The sequence below is a fragment of the Malania oleifera genome, chromosome 7 (genome assembly GCF_029873635.1).
Source record: "Malania oleifera isolate guangnan ecotype guangnan chromosome 7, ASM2987363v1, whole genome shotgun sequence".
NCBI classification, from domain to species: domain Eukaryota; kingdom Viridiplantae; phylum Streptophyta; class Magnoliopsida; order Santalales; family Ximeniaceae; genus Malania; species Malania oleifera.
In genome coordinates this window covers 63,710,136-63,735,447 of record NC_080423.1, presented here as the reverse complement: position 1 = coordinate 63,735,447, position 25,312 = coordinate 63,710,136, and the positions used below count along the sequence as shown (strand labels likewise).

Below are 25,312 nucleotides of genomic sequence, written 5' to 3'. Positions count from 1 at the left end.
AGAGGTGTCTCATCCCGAATTACATGAATTTTTTAGAAGCCCTTGATAGGAGAGCGAATAAAGCTCCACTGAGATAGTACAGTTGATTTGCCCTCTCTGAACGGTAAGTTTTGGTAGGGTCAATTTGATTTTTTGGAAAATGGCCCTAGGACTCTTTTGGGGTTGTATATATATAAATACAATGGATGTAGAACTCTGGTATTGTAATGAATGAGTTTGCATTTATGATATTATGATTTTATGTTTCCTACTGCTTAAGCTTCCGTATGTATTTCTATTATATCCCTGATACCCACAAATTTAGGTTGACCATAATCTATTGGATTTATTATATTGATTTGTATTATGTAAGAAAAAAAAATATGTATGGAAATTAAGCAGGTTGTTACAATCATTGCCAATACACTCTTAACAACCCTTAGAAGCTTGCATCCAATTTAAGTTTAATATAGAGTCTATAGCCCTCAAATATTAATGGGGATGTATCCCATAGGATCCTTGTAGAAAGCAAAGTCTTTTTTTAGTTATAGATAATATCCATATACTATATCACCAAGTGGTTGTAGTAGAGCCTTTAGTCAACATCACAACAAAGGTAACCAAAGACTTCATCTGGAGGTGAATCATCACAAGCTACGAGATTCCTTACATTATAGATACAGACAATTGAATGCAATTCAATAGCCCTAAATGCTCAAGGACTTTTCTAAGGACCTCAACATCCAATGATTTTACCATGGTAATGTATCCTTAGGGGAATTAGCAACCTAAGCTAACCAACTAGATCATCCTTAAATGACTTTACCACAAATTGGATTAAAAGCCAAGTAGTTGGGCAATCTATCGACCAAGGGTATTATGGGCATACAAACAACACACACATTACTCGCAAGGGAATCCCCATTCACCATGGCATTTGACACTAAATTTTTTGCCTTAGTGGAGATATCTACTAGTTATGAGGACCAAGTTAACAATAGGAGGAAACAATGGAGATCTTCTACCTAATCTAGATCTACTAGAACAAAATAGAGAATACAAATCTTAGGCTATTCAAAATACCAGCTGTGGATGATCAAATACCACAAACAAAGAGTAAAATCTCAAGACATAAAGATAGGGGAGTTGATGTTGTGCAAAGCTGTAGTGATTGGTAAAGATAGAGATGAGGGAGTTCTATTGAAGGACTATGTCAAATCTTCAGGGATCGACAAGAAAAGGTGTTTCCTAATGATGTGGAACTCGAGGAAATATTTTATATAGATTCATTTATGATGTATAACTGATTAATGAACCCAATAAAATATTTCCAAGTTTCCATTCAAACTGAGAGAAAATTCTCCGATGCTTTCGAAGAATTATTAGATTCTTACAAAAGGTGTAGTGGCTGCATATTGTTATCTCATAATTCGAATTACTATAGGGATGAAACACCATGATATTTTCTTTAAACTATGCCTATTACAATATGAAAGAAAGGATTGAAGTTGGTTCCTATAAAGAGAGGTAGTCAATACATATTCTTACCTCAACAACCAACTATGATAGGGATAAAGGATCAAGAGAAGACCTGCTATTCTTGGGCTCAACTCTTGGCTAGAGATAATATCTTTCTTGAGACTGGGAAAATTAAGTTGGTAACCTTAGCAAAAGGTTGTGAAGACTTATTCTTACCTTAGTTACCAATCATGGAAGATAATGGCCAAAAAAGAATCAACTTTATGACATTCACTTCACCCAATCCTAGATAGTTATGGAACAAGCTTGCCTCACCTTGTGTAGGCATGGGGGACTTTTGGCACTCGTTTATTCACAAAGTTAAATTGTTGTTCTTATATATAAAGAGGTGCAAGGGATCAAGGCTAAGCAAGTAGCTAAAAATAAACAAACCATGAAAAAGGCTCCTTGAGTTTGGTTAACTAAGGAGAACACCATAATTTAAGACTTTTAAAATATAAAACTCACTTAAAAACTAACATAAATGCTCTTAAATTATTGGAAAGAAACCCAACCAATGAAGAGAGATGTTTGTAAATTTACATGCTCATCCCTCCAACCAAATGAATCATTAAGAAAAACCATATTTCAATTCATTTTTGTATCAATTTTGATAGTTTTTAATGAAGATTAACAAATCTTCTTCAACTGCCAATGCTTGAAGGATCATTTTGTCAAACTTTCTTTTTAGTTCACCAACTTATTTGATCTAATTAGTGAAATAACAACAGACTTAAAACATATTGGCAAAGAGTTCATTACAATATTTAAAATTTTAATGATAACATAAAAAAATCATGCTCCTAAAGAAGTAAGCATTAAAAAATAATCTACCAAAGAGTAGGAATACCACAAAAGGGAAAAAATAATAAAAAGGAACTAAAATTCTATTTTTCTAAAACATAAGGGATGGAAAACTTTTAGAAAAATTTCAAACTATTATTATTATTATTATTATTATTATTATTATTATTATTTTGCAATGAAGACTCATGTGACCAATATTCAATTGACAGCCATGTTAGGTACGAGTCCATAACCAAAAAGGCTCTACCAAGATCGATTAGCATTTCTCCTAATCCATTCATTCTCTCATTCCGCAACCATAGTTAAATCTCATTAATACTTTTTTTTTTTTGGTTCATAATTTCTAAAATAGTCCATTGCACTTATTTTGTCCTTTGATTTAGGCTTTGAGGTTGCACTTGCCTATTCATTCGTGCTTTATAAAAAAAATGTAATAATAAATATATAATTGTGTTTTGGCCACACATGGCAATTTATATTTAAGTTCTATCAAAAGGATAGCCGTGTGACTTTTTTTTGGCATGCGGATATTAAAACAAATTTCTACACATAAGATTGAATTCTCCTAGATACACCAAAAACGAACATAATTTTAAAAATAAATTTATTGTAGCATACATCAATATATATATATATATACCTATATTATTTATTGTATCTTATACAAAATAATTATGGTTAAGAATTGCTAAGAAAATATTTTTCCTATTATTCTAAAATTGTTTTTTAATTCAATAATACATGAACCAATGAATTTTTTTTCTTTAAAGAATCTTAATGTATATGTTTTTTTTTTTTTATCTATATATATATGTTTAAATGGAAATTAATGGAGCTATTTTTATTTATATCAAATTTGGTGCACAACTTGGCCCCCCTATGTTTAAGAGATGAAAGAATTATATTATGCTTTGTAAAGTTTAAAACCTTTTTGTTTCAACAATAATTTACTGGATTAAATACAACCATGCTAAAATCAATAAGGTCACTAAACTTTTTTTTTTTTTTTGACAACCAAGGTCACTCATATGCCAAAACATTGCAATCTCCCTCTTCCCATCCAATTTAAATCTCCATGGATCTATCACTGCAAGTCCTGCTATTATGAGATTTCAAAAGTATGGAGAAGAGGGCAGAATTTCTCAAACTCTAGCTTAAGAAAGAGGTTCTTTGGTTGCCGAAAGTTTAGAGTAAGAGATTTGGTCTTACTTTATAGTCTCTAGGCGTTCCAATTTAGTTTCTCAACTTGCTCCGTTCTATTTTTGTGCTTATGGGGAAGCCTACGAAGGGAGAAACAAAACAATGGAACATCTTTCTTGATAGGGCTTAAGATTCAAATGCAACATAATTTTTAACTATATCAACTTGACCCATTTATGAGTAGCAAAATGAATTCTCTTGCTAGGAGGGCTACCAATTTAAGATTTTTTTTTTTGTGTGCATAACTAAATTAACTCAATTGTTAAGAAATTAAAAAAATCACACCCAAATACAAGAGAAATTAGAACTGAAGTCGATTAGTGACCTCACCCCCCCTCCTTTTGATATCCAATTCAGTTTGAGAGGATTGTTAGACTTCTTTAAAAGGCACAAAACCCCCTCCTTGGTGGGCCATTCTATTAATGTAAAAAATTGACTTTTAATCCTTGCGCCCACATACAACAAAGGGGGAAGAGAGGTTAGGAGATGCCCAATGGCCTCCAAAGGCCTTCTCTAGTGCTTAAATCCATATAAAAAATGAGAAATTATGATGAATAGTGTTATGATGGATCTTACTTCTTGCTTATTGATATTTCTATTACTTTAGTAGAAATTACTACTTTTCATTTTCTCCTAGCTTCCCTCTCGTAGGCCTATCCAAGGGGTTAAATTTCCTACTTAAATGACATAAAGGGGTTGCCCTTGGCATTATAAGTGGGGAGTTGCCCTTGGCATTATAAGTGGGTTGTGTCAATTACACCCCCGCCCTAAATGCCCTTCTTGAAGGACTTTAATGGAAAATGAAAAGCCTATATGGCAACATTGCAAGGCGTGGATTGATTTTACCCCCATCAACCTTCTTTTCTAAATTATTGATTTATATATAATTTCATTATTCTTAAGAATAGAAATTCCACAAACAAACATGACTAAAAGGAAAATGAAGGACTCTTGGGGAAGATGAAGAAGACCATGAAAGAAATATAGAGAACGATAAAAAATCAATGATTTAGATAACTCAAATACCTTCTTCTTAGGGAAAGGAAGGCAGTGGAAGGTGTAATGGCCTACAAAGCCTTTGCCTAGTTAGCCCCACACCATGTGACCCAATATGCCATCAAATAAGTTCAAACAATGATAAAATGCTTCGAAAGGTAAAATAGAGCTTGAAATGTGCATAATGGAACCACCTTATTGAATTTTTTACTTGACATCTTTGGTCTAAGGTTTTAGATGCACTTCGAAGATTTGAATTTGAAACAAGAATGTTGAGCCTTAGTAAATAACTCAGAACAAAAATCAACTAGTTTGGTAGCTAAGGGAAAACTAAATTAGGAAAATCTAATCAAAACATGAGGGGTTTAGGGACAATATGATGCTTGGACAAGAAAAAGGTAATATAAAAATTACCATATTTATGATCCATTGATTATAAAATTAGCCAATTCCTCCACTCCAAGGGTGTTTAATTGCACAATGGAAAGCTACCTATAGCCGCCCTAATTCAAAGGTGCGGATTCCCCTCCCAATGGATTTGTGCAATCTAAATGACCGTAACATCACCTTCCTCATCTATTTATTTGATTTTTTTTTTGACTTGAACATCAATTTATTTCAAATTAAGACTTTCAATCGTGTTGCGGCAATTGAATAAGAAAATTGAAGTACTGGCAAACATTTGATTTCACAAAATATGTCTGTTCTTTTATAAAGTCACATATAAAATGCATGATACGTTTATTAAAAAGGCTTAAAAAAATATTAAGGCAAATTTTTAACATCCATTTTTCATAATTAGTTTAAGGGATACGTTTCAACTTTTAAATTACAATTTAATTATACAAAAATAATTTTGAAAAAAAAAAAATTCTCCAAGAATATTTAATAATTCGCTTTAAATTTAAGTATGTCACAAATTATTACGTCACTCTTACCATGTCAACAATGATAATTGCTTTTAGCACAAATAGCCAAAGATATATTTTAATTTTGAAATTATAATTTGGATCGAATGCCAAAAGTCCATGACTTTGGGACCCATCGTCGACCAGTTCTCGGTGACGAAGAGTAAATCCAAGTGTCCCGGTCGTCGGGGAGCAGTGCCCCACTCCTGGGCGTGGTCCTCGTCCGATCAACTTGTACTAATTTATATTATTGATTTGTCATTGCATTCATCCGAATCGTCTCCATCTCCACCATTCAATTGATCGTAAGTGGTGACGTCTTGTTCCATGCTATCTCATTTTGCCCGCAAATTTTAAATATCATTTTCCTTTTTCCTCACTAAAAAACGCATCGGCACACTCCTTAAAGTCAATCTCCTCTCTCTCTCTCTCTAAAAGATTGTTCCCTTTGAACAACTTTCCCGGAGGGATTTGTGCTTCGCTTTTCATTACCAGTCGGTGGGGATCTTTAGCGTTTTATTATTTTTCTACGCCTTTTGATTTGAGCCAGCGTCTGCTTTTGCTGCTCGGTCTTTATATTCTTCAAGGTCTCGGAGAATTTGTTCAGAAGCTTTCTCGTGTTTTTTCACAAAGCTGAACCGAAAGGTCTTGCTCGTTTAAGTTTTGTTGATGCTGATAGTGTATTTCTCAAGCTAGTGTATATTTGAGTGATTATTATTATTTTTTTATAGTTTTCAATTGTTGTATGAACTAATCCTACTTTCTTTCTGGAGATTAGAGAGTATTTCTGCTGTTTTGATTATGAGAAATGCTTTTTTTTATTTGTTTTTATTGTTGATGCATTTACTGCTTAATTTGTTAGCTTCGGTTTCTTGTTTATTTGAACCAAATCGACTGTTCCCCCCTCATGGCACTAATGGATTTTTGATTGAATAAGTTGAAGAATTTTTTTTTTTTTTTGATCTCTCCTTGAGTGAGCTTTGCATCTACTGAAAGTGCTTCCTGGAAGAAAGCCTTTAAAAAATGACCATGTATTTTTTGTTTTGTTTTGTTTTGTTTTTGTTTAAGTCTTTGTTTCTTTGCTTGCTTATTTATTTATTTATTATTTCCCCCCTAGTTTCTGTTTTATTTGAGGAAGAGGTTTTCTGGAAAACAGTACATTTTCCACAATGAATGGTAGTCAAAATGTATATAATGTTTTCCAGTGGAGATGAAATAACTTTTATGTTTAACCTATAGAGTCAGCAGAGCTTGAGTTTTAGAAACTGATTTCCAACCCTATCATTGGTTTGATGAAATTAATCGTCTCTCAAATTATCCCTGTAAGACATACTAATTTTTGAATTATGTTTTTCTTTTTGGAATCCTTAAAACTAGCTAGAGAAAAGCAGAGTCTGCATTTTGTTCTTGCAGAATTTACCATTAAGCCTGGAGATAATTTATTGCTCTGGCACAAGTATGATTGCGCGCTGTTCCATTTTTTTTTTTTTTCCTTCAAAAAAATATTATTCCTTGAAATATTTTCTGTTAAACGTGGTTTAATCTTAGTTCATGGATAACTTCCTTGGATCTTCTTGATTGATTTTAACACATAATTTTTTATTAATGCCGAATCCATGGATGAATTTGTTTTTCATATTATTGCAGGAATAGCTTCTTGTGGAACTGAGAGGTGTTGAACCTATCCTTGCACTGAAAACAAGTCCAAGTGGGAAAAATAGGAGAGTGATTTAGAGTATTATGTGAAAATAGGAGAGTGATTTAGTGTATTGTGTGTTGTTAGTGGATTATTCTGACAGAGAAGCGGTGAAAAAGAATGGCTTTCAAGCCACTGGCTTTGTATTGTAGGCCAGAAGCAAATGGGCTGTGGGCAAAAACAGTGAAGAATGCATTTGGTGCTTACACACCATGTGCAACTGACACACTGGTGATTTCCATTTCTCACTTGGTTCTTATGGGTCTGTGCCTTTACCGAATATGGCGTATCAAGAAGGATTCTTCAGCCCAGAGGTTCCGTCTGAGGTCGAATTACTACAACTACATGTTGGCGTTGCTGGCTGGATATTGTACTGCTGAGCCATTGTTCAGATTAGTCATGGGCATTTCAGTACTTGACATAGATGGACAAATTGGGCTTGCTCCGTTTGAGGTGCCTTTTTTTCCCCTACAGTCTTAACATTATCAACGGTTTTTGATTATTCTTCAGCTTTCTCTTTTTCTCTAATTCAGGGTATTCTAATTTGAAAACTGATGTTAAATTTTGAATGCCATTACCCCTCATCTTTGGGTTAATTGGTCTTTAGCTTACTCTTGCTAGACATTACGTCATTGGTTAATTGCTATTGCAATCATCTCTAACTCATTGTTGGGCTTTTGGTGAAGTTGTGAAACCTACTTGTAGCCCCCCAAAACAATTAAAATTTGTACTTTAACTTTTCTTTGATAATCTTTTTGATCTCTATTTTAAAAGTAAAATTTGGAAAATATAAATTTTTGAAAAATGGTGGGGATTCCTTTTCCAGCATTCTAGGGTCAAGATAAGCTGCTATCTCTAAATTAAACAAATCAAGTGATAGGAATTCTATAGTGTGCCACCTATTTTAAAATATTTAGTAGTAGGAACCCATATAATCTATCATGCACTTGGACTACCGCCTCTAATTCCAAGTAGTAGAAATCCAACGGACAATTATCCCTTATCCACGTGTCTTGATGATAGTAATCCAATTAGGCCATCATCCAAAGTTGACATAGTTTTGAATAATAGCAATTTAATTTAATTAATGAAGGCATCATCCTTACTATTTTTAGGAAAACTAACTTTGAAAGACATTCTAAAGGATGTTTAGGTCTGTGCATTAAGTTACAAAATTAATAAGGTTAATGAATCTCAAATGCAAAAAAGACTCATAAGTACCTAAATTTACCCTTTAGGTCTTCATTTTAGCAAACTGTTGTTCTTTAATAAATAACCTAATTTTATAGCAAAGCCAAAGCACTCACTAAGTCACTATATAGAAGAAATAAATAGGAAAATTAATCTAACATCATCCACCCACATCCATAAGCCAAGCATTTCAACCATACAAAAGAATATATATTGTATATCCATTAAACAATAAATAAATCCAACCGTCAATCTAGCTAAAAATAAATGAAATACAAAATAATTCACGTGCATTACCATAAATAATTCTCTATTCAAAAAACATATTACTCAATTGTCATGGGTTGTCATTTATCCCTGCAACCCATGACAATCATATAAAATATGAAGCTAGCAATGATAAAAAAATGTAATCTTTACACTTTATATGTATCATCATATATAATCAAGCACATAACAAGTACAAATGTGATCTTTACTTAATCTATATACCATGGTTCAATACTTTAGCGTATTTGGAAGGCTTAAGTTGGGCAAATCATGAATTATTAAAAAAAAGAAGAAGAAAATATTAGGCTAAAACATACAAAAATGATTTGGCCATGGATTTGCATGTGGGATGAAACCCCAAGTTGCTTACTTATCTTCATTTTGAATGGAATCAAATCCCTAGCATTTCAAAACCCGCTTTGAAGAGCAGCTAAAAATACCATAGATGCACACACCATCTTAACTGAAAATGCAATCAATCAACAATCCCATGCAAAGAAGAAGAAATCAAATCTGTTCCTGCAGGTATCCTGAAAGAAGTTAAAACCAAACAACCAACTGCATAACATCAAGAAAGAATTAAGAGTTATAAGGTACCAAGCATTCAACCAATTAGGTGATCTAGGTGTTGTAGTCTTGATGTAACCAAACTCTGGCAGGGTTTGGTTAGCCATTTTTTGTAGTCTTCATAGTCAACTGTATTTCATTCCTTTTGGTCTCTATATCGATCCTCCCTTCAAAGAGGCACCCCAGGATCATATTTATAGGCGAACAAGATCCCCAAGGTTAGGGTTTTGCACCATCAAAGGGTATAAAATCCCTCGAAGTGAATCAAGGGTTGAAAATAGTGCATCTAAAAGTGTTGGGCATTATATTTAGGAAAATAATTACAAAACTGCAGAAAAAAACGAAGGAAATATCGCTAGAGGCATGGGATACTTTTACATGTGGTGTTGGGGCATGCGCTACTCATGCACCTTTTTTTTGTTTGAATTTATTCGAAACTCTATGGTGCCCTCACTCAAAAATTAGGTTAATCTGATATTGTTCATTTTCTGACAAAAATACTCTTGTAAGTTTAATTGAATGAAAAAATTGTTTTTTTAGTGGATTTTAGGCTTAAGTTAATGCAAGACAAAGACTGGATTTAAAATCCATGCAATTGGGCTCCATGTAGGTGTTAGAAATGAGCATGGTATTGTGTGCACCAAATGAGTGTCCATGGAAACAAGTTATAGTGGCGGCTGCAGATGTTGGCCAGTATTGTTGTCTTATTTATCTAAGGGGTATATTTATTGGCTGGATGGTTTGTGGGAATCATACGTTCTAGACCACAATATCTCTTATCTCCTCTCTCTCTCTCTCTCTCTCTCTCTCATGTGCGCTCTTTATTACTCTCGCATTTGCAATAAGAAAAGAAATGTATTAAAAAAGAAGAAAAAAATTACGAAGCAAGAGAGGAATGGAGGTTCTTAGAAGAAAAACCAACAAAAAAAAACAAAGAAGAAAAGCCAACAAAAGCTAAGAAAGCCCTTTATAAATCCTTTTCGTTGTCATTAATGGAATGCTACAATTTGCTAATTCATGCTTGCATTTTTTCACCTCCCTTCTATTGCCATCTAATTGAACTTCTTGTCCTCAAGGATCAGACAGCCAAAGGCCCATCTTGTCCATGAACTGTCAAGCTTCTAAATCCTTCCCATTGATCTCCACCACAGGAGAGATGTGTGGGCAAAATACCATCCCTAATCTGATCTCTCATGTTTCTCTTCACCCATTTCATCATCCTCAAAAATAGGGATGCCCTAATGTTTAAGTGGACTTACTGGAGCATGGGAAATACTGCCATCTAAATCAAAGGATTCTGAAACGTACCCATATTTTTCCTGAATATCATCCGATAGCAGACTGCCATTACAATCTAACACTATCAAAATTACTCTCATTATCAGATGCATCATCCCATTTCTTCCACCCCCACCCCTCCCGCGTGCGGGTGCTAAGACACTCTCTCTCTCTCTGTGCTTCTTACTCTCCACCATTATTTCTTACTTTAGAAATTCCTATTCTCTTTTCTACATCTGCATTCTATCCCTTAAAATTTTGTGCTCACAATTATTCACTAATATTGTGACTTTCCTGATCCTTAAGTGACTTTCCACAACTGCCATCCAAGAAAGAATACTTTCTGGACATCCCCTCAGCACAAACACTTCCCTAGATTTTGACTCAGATTATTAAGGCCCCCCCCCCCAACACACTCACACAAGAAAATCTATCAGCCTTGAAAGATTGCTGCCCTCCCACTCCACTTAAACCACCTGAATGTGACTTGTGAAATCCTTATAAAGAATTACTTGTTTCCTGAAAAGAACAATCACTTGATGTCCTGAAAAGAACAATCACTTGTTGTATGGACTCTGCTGTTCTCCGCCTGAGAAGAGTCACTATGTCCTTTTAACTCAATATGAAGGGAAACTATGATTGATATATGGGGGTTATATGGCAATTTGTATGAGCTTATACCCTTGACAATCTTATAATTTTTTTCAAAGAGTTTTAGGTCGAGGTCTCATCATGACGTGACTTTGATGGAAGTTAGAGAACAGAGTTTTGAACTTGTTCAGATATAGAAGTAAGGGAGTAAAATTTCCCAAGCTGTGAGAAGGAGAAGTTGAGAGAAAAAAAAGGTGGTGAGGTGAGTTAAGCCACTGTACGAAGAATTTTGGGCCTCTTAGCAAGCTTCCTTGAGATCTTTAATGGGGGTCTCTCCAAAAATCCAAAATGGGAGTTTAGAAGTAATTTAAGAAGAAAGAGAAAAAGGAGAGCTAGCGGGGGAAAACTGCTGTAGCTTTGGAGTCTTATTAGTGTATTTTTGCTCACAAATGTAATACTATCCAAGCAAAGGCATTGATGGAGTTTCTTCTTCAAGCTTGGAGAAGTGAGTTGACGTTTTTAGGTTACAGATGCAACTTCTTGGCAAGTAAAAAAGGAGTATTCGTTATTTATTTATCATTACAAATGATGGCTGGATTACCTTCTATCCTAGATGTAAAACTTTATTGTTTAGGCTTGATATCCATTGTTGGCCTACAGCCTAACAGCTTAAGCTTTTAGGTAAATTGGTATTCTAAAATGGTATAAGAGGGGGTTGCCAGGAGGTCCAGGGTTCTAGTCCTGTTTCCTGCGTTTATTATTTGTTTGTTAGGAATTATCTTATTCCCTATAATGGATGTTGTTGATCATTTGTTTATCTCATCACGTGTTGTTGGGTTGCACATGCGGGGGAGTGTTAAGGCTTGATATACTTTGTTGGCCCACAACCTAACAGCTTAAGCTTTTAGCGGTATTCTAACACTTATTATCTTCACACGAAAGATAAAAAAAACAAAAATTAAAGTGATTTTAAAGGAAACATCTTATGTGATATTCTGGGGACTCTTTCAGTAATTCATCGCCTGCTATCTTGGGAAACAAGAAAAATGGCTTTGGCTTGGGCCTTAAATGACAAAGCATGGGACAGAAATAGGCTGGATAGGCATATACTTCCCAATTTCTCTTATTGAACTTGAATCCATGATTGAATTGTCTAATTTGGAACTTTTCTCTTAAAAGTTATTGGTCTTCCAAAGCATGTTTTGAATGGATGTTCAATCTTTTCAGAGCACATCGCCGCCATGTTTGGGGGCTGCTTTTACAAAGTTTATCAGTTTAAGTTAATTTGCTTGAGATTCTTGAAGCCTTGATTTGTTAAAACCACATATGATTATATGCAATACTTGCACTTTGTAAATAAATGCAGCAATCACAATAAGTAAATTTGATTTTTATTTTCAATTTTGTTTTTTAGTTGTACATTTTCTTCTATTCACACATATGTTGTGTTTTTGTCCAGATGATTTCCCTGGCCATTGAGGCTCTTGCTTGGTGTTCTATGCTGGTTATGATTGGTGTAGAAACAAAAGTCTACATTTGTGAGTTTCGTTGGTATGTCAGATTTGGAATCATTTATGCCTTGGTCGGGGATGCTGTGATGTTCAATCTCATTCTTTCAGTTAAGGAGTTCTACAGGAGGTTGGTTCTTCTCTAGTTCTTTAACTTGAGGTCTTCTTTGGTCATCTTTGAGGGGTTTTGTCTTCCATTTTTTCAATGCATAAGGCTCATCAATGCACATGAATAGAAGCCTTATATGTTGACTGTGGATATCGATTCAGAGTTATTGCTTTGCTCACACCCCAACTTCTGTTTTCATGCTCTGGAGTAAAAAAATTGTTATATATTATATTGTCTGGGAAATATTGGGCTAAGGATAGCATTTGTGTAATTTTAACTTCTTATATGGAAGGGCGTACTTTTTTGTGGTTTAGAGGATGAGAGGTCATGAGTTTGAATCAATGGAGGTGGTGGCGAGAATAGATTACATATGGCCGTGGCAATGGATGTTAAGATAGGCCCTATGGTCTGCTGGAATGTCTGTCTTGTCCAATCTTGGAGTATATTCCCTAATGGGAATGCGCAAGGAGAGTTGCTCCAATTGGCTGCCCACCCTTCACCCAACAAAAAGAAAGGACTCCTGAAATGAGGTTTCATGCTGTGGTTGAAAGCAATTTCCTGATTGCACAGGGAGAGTTGCTATGAACTGGCTGCTCCCTTACTATTTGTTGTGCAGTTACCACAAAAAAAAAAGAAAAAAAAAGAAAAAAAAATGAGAAGGCTAGTAAAATTATATTTTCTGTTGCAGCTGAGAGCAGTTTCCAGTTTACAATAGGAGTGAGCAACATAACCATGCACTGCCATATATATTTCTGAAGCCATGCATAATAAATTGTTGAGCAGGGAGAAACCTGCTAAATACTGTTTGTACTTTGTAGTTTCTACCCATACTTGAGTCTCTCTCTCTCGCCTCCCTCTGTTCTTTCTCTTTCATGGAGACAAATATAGTGAGGTGGCACCTCACAATCTTATGAGAATTGCTTATCCTCCACCCTTCGTATTTTCTCTCCTTTCTGTTAATGAATTTTTTTTATTAAAAAAAATAAAATATTGTGAGGTGCCAAAAGCTGCAAAACTTGCAAGCTAGAGCCATATGACAAAAGGGATGTCTGAACTTTAAGTTTTTTGCGTAAAGTGTAGGGAGAGACTACTGTAAGAAGATTACGTATGATGGGTGTTTTAGGATTTTGCCAACATTTTTATATGGAATTATCTTATGGGTGAGTGTTATTTTCTGATCATTCATTTGCGATCATTCTTATATGGAATTATCTTATGAGTGTGGGTTATTTTTCTATCATTCTTTTTCATCTAACTTGCTAGCAAAAAATTTCATTTCACAAATCACAGATTAGTATTATAAAGCGCTGTGAACCTGATAGAGCAAGAAGATTAAAATAGAGGCTCAGGTTTATGCATGTTATTTATGGGAACTGTTTTTCAAAATTATTATACAAATTACTGTTCCATTGCCATCATTCTTATATGGAATTATCTTATGACTGGGTTATTTTTCTATCATTCTTTTTCATCTACTTGCTAGTAAAAATTTTCATTTCACAAATCACGGGTTAGTGTTATAAAGCGCTGTGAACCTGATAGAGCAAGAAGATCAAAATAGAGGCTCAGGTTTATGCATGTTGTTTATGGGAACTGTTTTTCAGAATTATTATACGAATTACTGTTCCATATGTACACTACTAAAAGTTCAAATAAGTTGCATTCTGATCGTTATTAACTTTTTGAAATCTGATAGTTATTGACTTTCTGAAATGGATGCACTGTCTCTCCCCTCTCCCCCTTTGAATCTCTTGCTTCTGGTTTTTGATCAGCAATGGCCACTGATTGCCATTAGAGAAAGAGCTCTTTAGGGAACTGTTCAGATTGAAGGAGTCCTGTGTTAGGGTTTCTTTGGCAGCAACAAAATGGTTCACAGATGGTTTGTATTTGGTGTTTCGGGAGTTGGGGAGGTTTTCTTGTAGAATAAGATCTGAGAGGATTGACTATTGGATGATGATTAGGTTGACGAAGAAGAGTAAATCCTTGGGTTAAGTTTGGTTGGCAGAATTTCTATTCGTAGAATAGAATGGTTACGACATAAGGATTTGATAGTTTACAGAAAGATAATGTGTTGTTGCCATAAAACAGGTAACAATGCGTAAATTTTTTGTGATCAATGGTTAGGAATAAACAAGTAATAACTATTCCCAAATTTCACAATGGGAATGGCTGATCCTTTCTTATTTCATGTTGGATGGAATAGAACGAACTTTTGCATAAGTGGCTTCTTCCTGAATTATTACATTCCTATATAGTTTTCATTACATCATTATTACATTTTATCCTATTCATAGGAAGTCATTCCATGAACCAAACATTACCTTGGAGTTTGGGTTGAGGTGGAGCCGGAAAAGTTTTCTGTATTCATCCCCGGAGGTATTCATGATGATGGTTGGACCGTTGGAGGAGTTTTGCTAGAGAGCTTTGACTGGTGGTGGAAGAATCAGGTAAGGACCTATTTATGGTGAATGATACTGATGCTACACTGCAGCGAGGATCTTGGTCGTGGAATGAAGTTGTGTCATCAGAGAATGATCATCTCTGCGTGGGAAGTGTGGCCAGATTTTGCAAAGGAAGACAATCTGCAAAGATGAGAAACAATGAACAATTGCTGAGGAAGGCAATTGACTTAAGGCAGAGGCGGCTAGGATTTGAAGAGAGGGCAAACCTGGGGTTGGTGACAGGAGGTGCTCTTGGCTAAGGCTCTGACTATTATCCTAGATTTGGGCCAATTGTTGAGTAAATTGGCTACTTATGGTTAATGCCTGGTTTTTTTTTTGAACAGGCCCAAGTTTCAGCACAGTTGGGAGTTCATGATGCATAACACTCAGTTTTTAAAGAGAAATTAAACATTGAAGTAAAGAAGGGCGATGCCCATTGTCGCCAAAATTGGGTTAGAGTCAAATGGGCTTTTGAATCACGCCGAAACTTCTACTCACTCAGTCTAGATACTCGGGCAATGAAGAACTACAGGAAGGGCAGTGATGATACAGCTTGGGTGTCAGGGACTGATAATGGAAGCAAGCAATTGTATAGCCCCATTAGGGTCGGTTACTTTGTTCTCTGTTAGACGAGGAGCTGATACATCCTCATTGCAGGACAGGGTTAACAACAGGCGGGTCTTGAAGGACGGTACAGGAGTAGTTCAGTTATTTATGGATTTTAGTTGAAGTTCCTGGATTCTTAGCGGGAGAGCGCTGCTGTTGTGATGAGCAGGAGGCTGCTGTTTGCAACTGTTTATGGCTGGGCGTGTTTCACTAAGGTCCATAGTATTAAATTTCAGATATTCTGCCGAAATTTTGGTTGAAGTTTTGGATTTTAGCAGGGTCGAAAGGAAATTGCCTTCCAATTTCTAATTTGCAAAATTTCAGCTGAAATTCCTGAAGCCCAAACTAGGAGGGATAGATGTCCCCTTTTTTTTCAGTGGGGGTGTGATGATAAGAGGAGAATAACTTGAGGAGTTGGCCATGAATCAGTTGGGTTATTCTGTTCTTGCAGGATTCCTAACTAAGAGAGATAGATGCCTGTTTTTTGGAGTATATGGGATTCTATATTTAAGAAGTGGGTGTCTTTCCCTTAAGAGCTTTGGTGGGGATCAGAGAGTAGCTTGGGAAATGAGAGTTTCCTTGCTTAGGAATTGTATCTTTTAAGTCATTTTCTTTGTCAATCTGGTTAGAGATTAAGGGTTTCGAGGACTGGTGGTTCACATCCGTTTATGGCCCTACACAGTTTTCTCAGCATAATGGTTTCTTTGATGAATTGGCCAGTTTGTTTGGGTTTTGTAGTCCTTGTTGGGTGGTGGGGGGTGACTTCAATTTTATTTGAAACTTGAGGGTGAAGTTTGGGGGCTCAAGGATGAGTAGCATGAGGAAATTTGACTTTTTTGTTTGGTATTGTGGCCGCAGGGATGTGCCCTTAAATAATAACTGCTGCACCTGGGTGGTTTCTGGGGATAGACAAGCTTTGCCTGCATTGATAGAGTTTTGTTTACCAATGCTTGGGAAGATTTGTTTCTCAATGCTCTGCAAGAGGTGCTGGGCCTACTTCTAATTGTGATTTGGGACGTCTATTCCAATCACATTCACTGGGGCCCTATTCCTTTTAGGTTTGAGAATATGTGCTTATTGCACTCATATTTTTGGAATAATGTTAGGGATTGGTGGAGGGAGTGACGTGTTCAGGGTGGGAAGGTTTTAAAGTGATGAGAAAATTGAAGTTCGTAAAGAATAAGTTGAAGGATTGGAATAAAGAGATGCTTGGGGACAAAAGGGAGAATAAAAATAAATTTTTTTTTTTTGAAATTATTGGGTTGGATAGGTTGTAGTGTGGCTTCTTAGGGGAGGATGATAGAATTAGAGGGGTTCATCTTTGCAATGAGTTGGAGCTGCTTTTGATGAGGGAAAAGAGGTGTTGGCATCAAAAGTCGAGAGTTGAATAGCTGAAGAAAGGGGATTGCAATTCTAGTTTTTTCACAGGATCACTAATGGGAGGAGGAAAAGTCTCAAATAAGGAACTAATGTTCTACTTAGGGGGAATAGTGAGGGATCATAAAAAGATTGGGAATGAGATTACGAAGAGATGTTTGGAGATGTTAGGGTGAATAAAAATAATATTTTTTTTGAAATTATTGAATTGGATAGGTTGTAGTATGGCTTTGTAGGGGAGGATGATAGAATTAGAGGGGTTCATCTTTGTAATGAGTTGGAGGTGCTTTTGATGAGGGAAAAGAGGAGTTGGCGTCAAAATTCAGGAGTTGAATGGGTAAATGAAAGGGATTGTAATTCTAGTTTGTTTCATAGGATTGCTAATGGGAGGAGGAAAAGTCTCAATAAGGAGCTAATGTTAGACTTAGGGGGAGTAGTGAGGCATCATAAAAAGATTGGGGACGAGATTACAAATTTTTATTAGATGTTATTTATTGAATAGTGCAAGAATGGATGATGGAGGGGTTTGATTGGAGTCCATTGGAGAGGATGTTGCTAATAAGCTAGAGAGGTTTTTTGAATTGAAGAAGTTAAGATCGCTGTGTTTGATATGGATAGGGATAAAGCACTAGGCTCGGATGGTTTTGTAATGCCATTTTTTTTTTCAAAGAGAAGAGTGACCTTTCGGAGTGCGATGAAGCAAAAAGGATCTCTTTAAAGAATGAATTGGAAGAGGTTATTTTTTCAAGGAAATGAGAAGTTGGAGACAAAAGACCAAATTTAAAGAGGAGGAGATTGTAATACTGGCATCTTCCATAGGCTAGGTAATGGAAAGATGAGGAAAAATATGATTAGCGAATTGGAGGTGCGAGGAGGGAGAATTATTAATGACCTTGATAGAATAGCCACTGAGATTTCTAATTTTTTCAATAATATTTATTTTTAAGAAGAGATTTGTAAACCGATGGTTGACGGTTTAGAGTGGGATCCCATCTCTGGAGATCTAATGCTTTGATTAGAGAGATTTTTGAGGATGAGGAGGTGAGGGAGTAGTTTTTTGAGATGGTTAGGGATAAGGCTTGTTTTAATCTAACTTTTGCCCAAGACCGTTGGGATACTATTAAGGATGACTTGCTTAAAGTCTTTGATGAATTTTATGGGAATAAGATTCTGAGTAATAGCATTAACTCTACTTTTATTACCCTTATGCCTGAGAAATCAAGGTCCAGTAAGATAGTGGACTTTAGACCTATTAGCCGATTATCACCAAAGGTCTAGCTAATAGGCTGTGTGCAGTGCTTGGTAAGACCATTTATACAACTCACAGTGCTTTTATAGGGTGTAGACAGATAGTGGATGCCATTTTGGTGGCTAATGAGGTGGTGGAGGATATTCGATGGAGGAAGAAGAGGGGATTCATATTCAAACTTGATTTTGAGAAGGCTTACTTAGTTGGAGTTATATAAAATTTTTGCCAGAAAGAGTTTTGGTGAGCAGTGGTGTTTGTGGTTAAGGGCTTGTTTATCCAATGTATGGTTCTTGGTTGTTGCGAATGGAGAACCTAAGTCTTGGTTTAGGGCTTCAAGAGGCATTATACAAGGGGGCCCACTCTCCCCTTTTCAATTTGTCCTAGTTGTTGATGTGTTGAGTAGAATGGGGTTGTTGAGTAGAATGGTGGATATGGTTCTTGTTGATGTGTTTAGTCTTTCTTCAAATGTATTTTGCGTATCCTTCATGTCTTTGAGTGGGTATCGGGGCTTAAAAGAAATTTGGGGAAAAGTGGTCTAGTTAATATTAATATGCCTCTTATGCGTGTTAGGGAGTGAGTTTCTGAGGTGGGTTGTGGCCTTTTAGAGTGGCCTTTGACTTACTTAGGGGCCCCTCCCTTTAGGGGACAATTCTAGATCCTTGGAATTTTACCCAGTGGGGGAAAGAGCGGCCAAGAGGTTGGATGGTTGGAAGCAGGCACTTTTTTTTTCCCTTCTTGGGGACAGAATTACCCTTATTCGGGCTTGTTTATCTAGCATTCCCTTATATTTTTTGTCAATTTTTAAAATTCTTGTGGGGATTGCAAATGGCGGTGTTTGGTAATTGGGAATCAACTCTAGGAATCGGAATTGGGATGGTTGATTCCCATTCATAGCGTTTGTTTTACTGTAATCTGATTATGATTCCCACTCCATGCAGGAATGAGATTCCTCCTTTTGCCTACTTTTTGATTCTGGTCTCTTACTCCAGAATCAAATCTTGATTCCTGAAAACGTAGTATTTATCACTGAAATTAGGATGTATTCCCAAGAGGGGGGTGAATTGGGTTATTTAAAAATTTATTTGCGTAATTCTTATTTAATTTAACCCTTTCTAACACAAACAATATTTCTATTAAGTTACTGTACTATATCAATGGTAGTTTTAAATATGAATGTAGAGATCAATGCTAAATCAGAATTTACAATAAGGAATTAACACATTCAGTTAAGCACTTACTCAGAATATAACTTTCAGTTGGAATCAAGAAAAATGAATTCAGTGATTTGACTTATATCTCAATGATATAACTAATATTAAGATCAGATTTTCAGCAAAGATAATATTTTCCTTCAAAAACAATCTTTGTAAAATTCTTGTTTAACTTCAGCACTTAAGCTTTAATCTAAAAATCAATTTACAACAAGTTAATCTCAGATTATTTACTTATGAATTCAGAGTTGTAAGCTTTTCTAAATTTTCAAGTCAACACTTTAATCAAGTAACTGATATATATTTGATCACACAAAAATATGTCCAGCAATTTCACAATTTTCAACAAGATTCCTCTTTTAAACAAGTTCTTAAATATTCAACACAATCTCAAATATTCAACAAAATTTAATATTCAGTAAGAGGTAATATTCAGCAAGTTCTTATGAAAATAAAATCATGCACGCAGTTTATATCTTGCGGAAATTAAAAAGAATAGGGAAGAAGAAGCTGAACACCGTTCTTTTTACAAGGTTTGGCCGCAGCCTACGTCCTTGCCTCGAGCTACCCGCTGTGATGATTTCCTTTCCCAACTTCGTTACCAGGTGAAGTTACAACCTCTCTCCGTTCAAGGTGGAGTTCGCCTCTCTAACGAGAATAACCCTCTTGCTAGGCAATGATTCACAATACCTAAATTGTCAAAACAATACAACAAAAAGCAACAATTGCTTGTACAAGGGAAAGCTTCTCAAATGAGCAGATTAGTACACGTTAGTATAAAAAATACTTCAAATAAATGATATGAAAGTTGAAGCTCGAAAGTATATCACCAGAAATATGATTTATGAGTGTAAGTTTCGAAAGAACAAATCAGAATTTCTTTTGTTCACAGCAAGAACACAGCAGTAGTATAACCAGGAAAAATGTGTGTGCCGTTCTCTCTTGTCTTGCCCTAATGTGCGAGAATAGTACGTTTAAATAGTGCACTAGGGTTTCAAAAAGTTTCCCCAAAGTTTTCTCTCATTTTGGAAACCAATCAAGCAAGATATGGAAACAAGATCAGCGCTATAACTTGTTTAAACATACACACCAGTCGACTGTACTCGAAGGGTCAGTCGCTTGTGCTCTTTTAAAATTAGCGCATTCTGAAGGTCAAAATGGGGTCAGTTGACTGGTCCCGATACGTTAGTCTCCTGTGCCTATTCTGTTTGTATATTTTCAAAACTAGTAGCACCATAGTCGCCTAATGAAGCGTCATCAGTCGCCTGTCCTTTCAGCAACACTTGTTTTTCAATATTTTTGGTTCCAAACTTAAATTCATGTATTAAAAAACTTAATTTGGACTTTGAGAAAATAGTTTCCATGTATAAAATCAGGTATCTAAGTCCAATGATATATCCTAGGAGCTTCAATCATTCAATATTGGATTTTGAAGTATTACATGAGACTTTCATACGATATTCCTATCTACGTTCCTAAGTCTTCATGTTGTGAAACTTCCAATATGTCTTGCATTGCTTCAATGAATCTTCATGTCTCACATGACTTGAACCTTCATGTTTATCATGTCTCATAGCCTTAAGTGTGATTTTCATTCAAACTCTTCAAGCACATCCACTTGAAACCATAAGATCACTTAAGTCTTGAAACTCAAACTTAAATGAACATGTTAAGTAACCTTGATTTGTTATCATCAAAACGAGATTAAGCTTTGTTAGGCCAACAATCACCCTACTCATTATAATGCATATACATTTGTACACGCCCGCCTACATATTACAATATGATATTTTATATAAGATAATATATATTACATCAATTTTTAAAATAACTATATAATGATATCATTAAATATAAATATATAATAAAATATTTTGATATAAATATTAAACCATCATTATTAATATTTATTATTATATGCAACAATATCATAACATATAAAAATTAATAGAATAGTATTAAATATTAAAATATTATGATATAATTGTGGTATGATTATTGATTTATTATATTAGTATTTTTTTTTATAATCTTAAAATAAAATAAATAAAAATGTTTATTATTCTCATGAATTATAAATGTAAAGGGCAGCTTGGGGCACAAAGCTCCTGCGTATGCGGGGTCCGGGGCAGGGGCGGACCACAATGGGTCTTTAGTACGCACCCTTACCTTGCATTTTTGCAAGAGGCTGTCTCGATGCTTCAAACTCGTGACCTCTAGGTCACACGGCGACAACCTAACAGTGTTGCTTAAGCTCCCCTTCATAAATTATAAATGTATAATAATAAAATTTAATAATGATATAATATACAAAAGAAAATAATATTTTTGTATAATAACTATACGCGGGTGTGTATATACTACAATATAATATATATTACTTAAATTTATAAAATAATATTAATACGATGTATGATATAATATATACTACATAAATCTAATAATATTAATATTATGATATCATTACATGTAAATATGCAATAATGTTTTAATATAAAATATTATAACCATTATTATCAATATTTATGTTATATATAATAATATTATAATGCATAAAAAACAATAGAATAGTATTAAGCTATAAAATACTATGATACAATTGTGGTATGATTATTTATTTATTATATTATTGTATATAATCTCAAAATAAGATAAAATATTAATTATTATCATTAATATAAATATATAATAGTAGAATTACTATTGCGTAATAAAATATAATGCTATGGTTGTTGTTAATTATATTATTATTTTATATCAAATAATTAATTGTGTTATAATATTATGATATATGATAACTTTTTTTACTTATATTAATATACATATTAAAATATAATAATTATAAAATATAAGGTAAAATGTAATATTAATAATATAGTTAAAAAAAAATACTAATAACAAAAAACATGATAAAATATAATATTCAAATTGCAAAGTAGAATCAAGTACATGATTATCGAAATTATTTAATTGTAAAAATTCTTTATTATATAACTTAAATAAAATAATACTATATAATAATTATATATTTATAGTATTATTGTTCCATATTAAATTAATTGAATAAATTTTTTATACTATTATGTCATAATTGATGAACTAGACTCAATTTCAATTCTTATGTCTCTATATACCAAATACTATACAATTTTGTTTTCGATTTTGTGCCAAGCCAAGTATGACAGAGGAGTCTAACATTCTGTTTCTGATTACAATGGATCCCAATTCCAATTACGATTCCAGTTGTGAACGTAATGCTACCTAAAGATTGAGAAAGTAATGAGAGATTTCTTATGGTCAGGAGTAGGGAGTTTTCGGATCATATAGTTAGGTGGGAGGAGGTCTGCAGGTCAAAAATGGAAGGAGGGCGGGGTCTTGGATATTTGGTGTCTAAAAACATCGCTCTCCTAGCTAAATGGTTATGGTGTTTTTCCTTAGAAGATCATTCCCTTTGGCATAAAGTGATTAGAACTAAGCATGGGTTGGGTGTGTATGGTTGGGATACCACTGTTAGTTTGCGATGTTCTTTGGAGAGTCCATGGAGATCTAGTTTGTAGATATATCCCTTATTCACTCTTGACATTAATTTTGTGGTGCTGAGGGGTTCCTAGATTCGTTTTTGGAAAGATTTGCGGTTGGGGAATGATGTTCTATTCACATCTTATCCTTGCCTCTTCTGTTTTAGCTCAGGGCAAGATAGTATGATTGATTTCTTTGTTAGCCCTCTGGTTTCTTAAAACTTTAATTTCAGATGATCTCTAAATGATATAGAGATGATGGAACTCTCCTCCTTGTTGTCGTTGTTGAACATTTGTTATCTTTGTTAAGCTTGGGATACTCGGTCTTGGGCTTTGGATCATTCGGGAGTATATTCTTGTAAATCATTTTTTTTTGAGTCTCCGACCTGTTCCAACTCTTGTTTTCCTCTATTCTCATGTATTGGGAAGGCCAAAGCTCCCCCAAAGATTAAGGCTTTCATTTGGTTGACTGTGCTTAATAGAATAAATACTAATAATCTCTTGCAAATCTGGAGACTTTTGAAGGCCTTATCTCTAGATGTTTGTGTGCTTTGTTATTTGAATTCTGAGTCAGCTCCTCATTTGTTCATACATTGTGATTTTGCTTGGAGCATTTGGAATAATTTATTTGGCGTGTTGGGAGAAGCTTGGGTTTGTCCAGCAACGATGGATGGAATGTTGGCCATCTCTTTTGAGGGCTTTGGAAGGAAAAAAGATAGGACTGCTCTGTGGAAGTGTGGAATATTTGCAGTGCTGTGAGGTTTATGGTTGGAGCAAAAAATGCGTGGATTTTTTTCAAGGATAAAATTGAGCTGACAGCTGGTTTGGGAGAAAATTCATTATTTGGCTTCTTTATGGTACGGCTTTGGTTGCTTTAAGGGAGCGAGCTTTTCGGAAATTCATCGAGATTGAAGGAATTTTTTTCTTTGATATTTCGAAGTATTTGTTGTGTTTTCTCTTTGATGTCTCTTCTTTTGCTATAAAAAGAAAAAGAAAGTGGATGATGGTAATAGAATCTATACAATGAGTATCCTAACACCTACTTATTTATAGCCTTCGTCACGATGATGCATGTGGCAACATTTTTGGTTTTTTATTATTTTTCTTTTTTGATTTCAACTGAAGGGCATTATGTATGTGGATTCCAAAATCCAGGGGAATGTCCACCTCAGTTTTTGTGAGTTATAGTTGGTAACTTACACACTATGGGTGATTTTTTGACAAAGAAATACAATGAAGTTGTAGCATTCCCAACCAATGAGGTTTGATGTGATTCAACAAGGTTTTCTCCTTGTTGGGGAGCTCACTTTGTGTTTTTGTCAGGCTCTTTTTAATGATACATTGTCTATTTAAACTGATTTGGTAATTTGTTCAGTTTTTGGTATTTTTGATGATTGTGTAGTGTTTGTATTTGGGTATCTTGAAAGGTGGCTATCTTGGGAATTCTCGGTGAGAATTTGGTTTGGAGCAGCAAAGACTGGAAGAGTATATTGATTGTATATTTTTTATGTTTTAATGCTGCAGTATATTATAATTCCTAATTTAACCAAAACTGATGGATTATTCTTAAAGCAGCAAAATTTTTAGGTAACAATAACCAAAATGTTAAAGGATAAGTCTAGTAGAGGAAGTGGTTTGGATGGATCTGTTGAATTTCCTGTAGACATGGGAGCATGACATCATCATGGCAATTACTATATTTTCTGCATGTCTTTGTTCATTTTTCTCTATTGTTTTTTATTTTATTTTTATTTTATGATGTTTACTTTGCATTATTGAATGTTGATTCTGAAATTGATTGACTTGGAAACATGTTTCGGAAAAAAAAATTGTTGCTAAGATCAAATTATTGGTTTAAGAGTGTCATGATTTCATTTTCTTTTAGAAACCATATACGCATGTGTGTGGAATTAGGAAAGTAAGTTGTGGAGACATTAGACAACTGTTACATATTTTACTGAGCAATACGAACTTTATGTTTCATTTTGTCTCTGCAGATCTGTTCTGTATTTGTACATCAGTGAACTATTCTTCCAGGTAAGATCACTGTTTATAATTGTTTTAATTGTATGCTTATCTTTCATTGGAATATATCTTCATGACCCAATCATTTGAATCATTTACTAAGCATGAAAATTGGCTGTTCCTGGCTTGCCAATCATACCCCCTACTGAAAGTGCAGCTGTGTTCTGCCTGGGGTTGATAAATATCTTCCAACACTGCCTATGGAAGGAAAAAATGGAAAATTAAAATTTCAAAGAATTTTAAAATGCGCGTGATAGTTGCAGTAAT

The 25,312-nt window shown here is 34.7% G+C and overlaps 1 protein-coding gene across 2 annotated transcripts in view; it reads left to right on the top strand.

The window, feature by feature from the left end:
- Positions 1 to 5,513: 5,513 nt before the first annotated feature.
- Positions 5,514 to 25,312, top strand: part of LOC131160059 (ABC transporter C family member 2) — a 90,657-nt gene continuing 70,858 nt past the window's right edge. Inside the window, exons 1-4 of one of the 2 annotated variants that reach the window (XM_058115374.1) lie at positions 5,514 to 5,713; positions 7,056 to 7,557; positions 12,461 to 12,639; positions 25,018 to 25,057. In XM_058115374.1, coding sequence (XP_057971357.1) covers positions 7,225 to 7,557; positions 12,461 to 12,639; positions 25,018 to 25,057 — 552 coding nt within the window. In that variant the 5' untranslated portion in view covers positions 5,514 to 5,713; positions 7,056 to 7,224. Of the gene's footprint in view, positions 6,054 to 7,055; positions 7,558 to 12,460; positions 12,640 to 25,017; positions 25,058 to 25,312 lie in introns of both variants that reach the window. The other variant, XM_058115373.1, reaches the window with a different exon arrangement.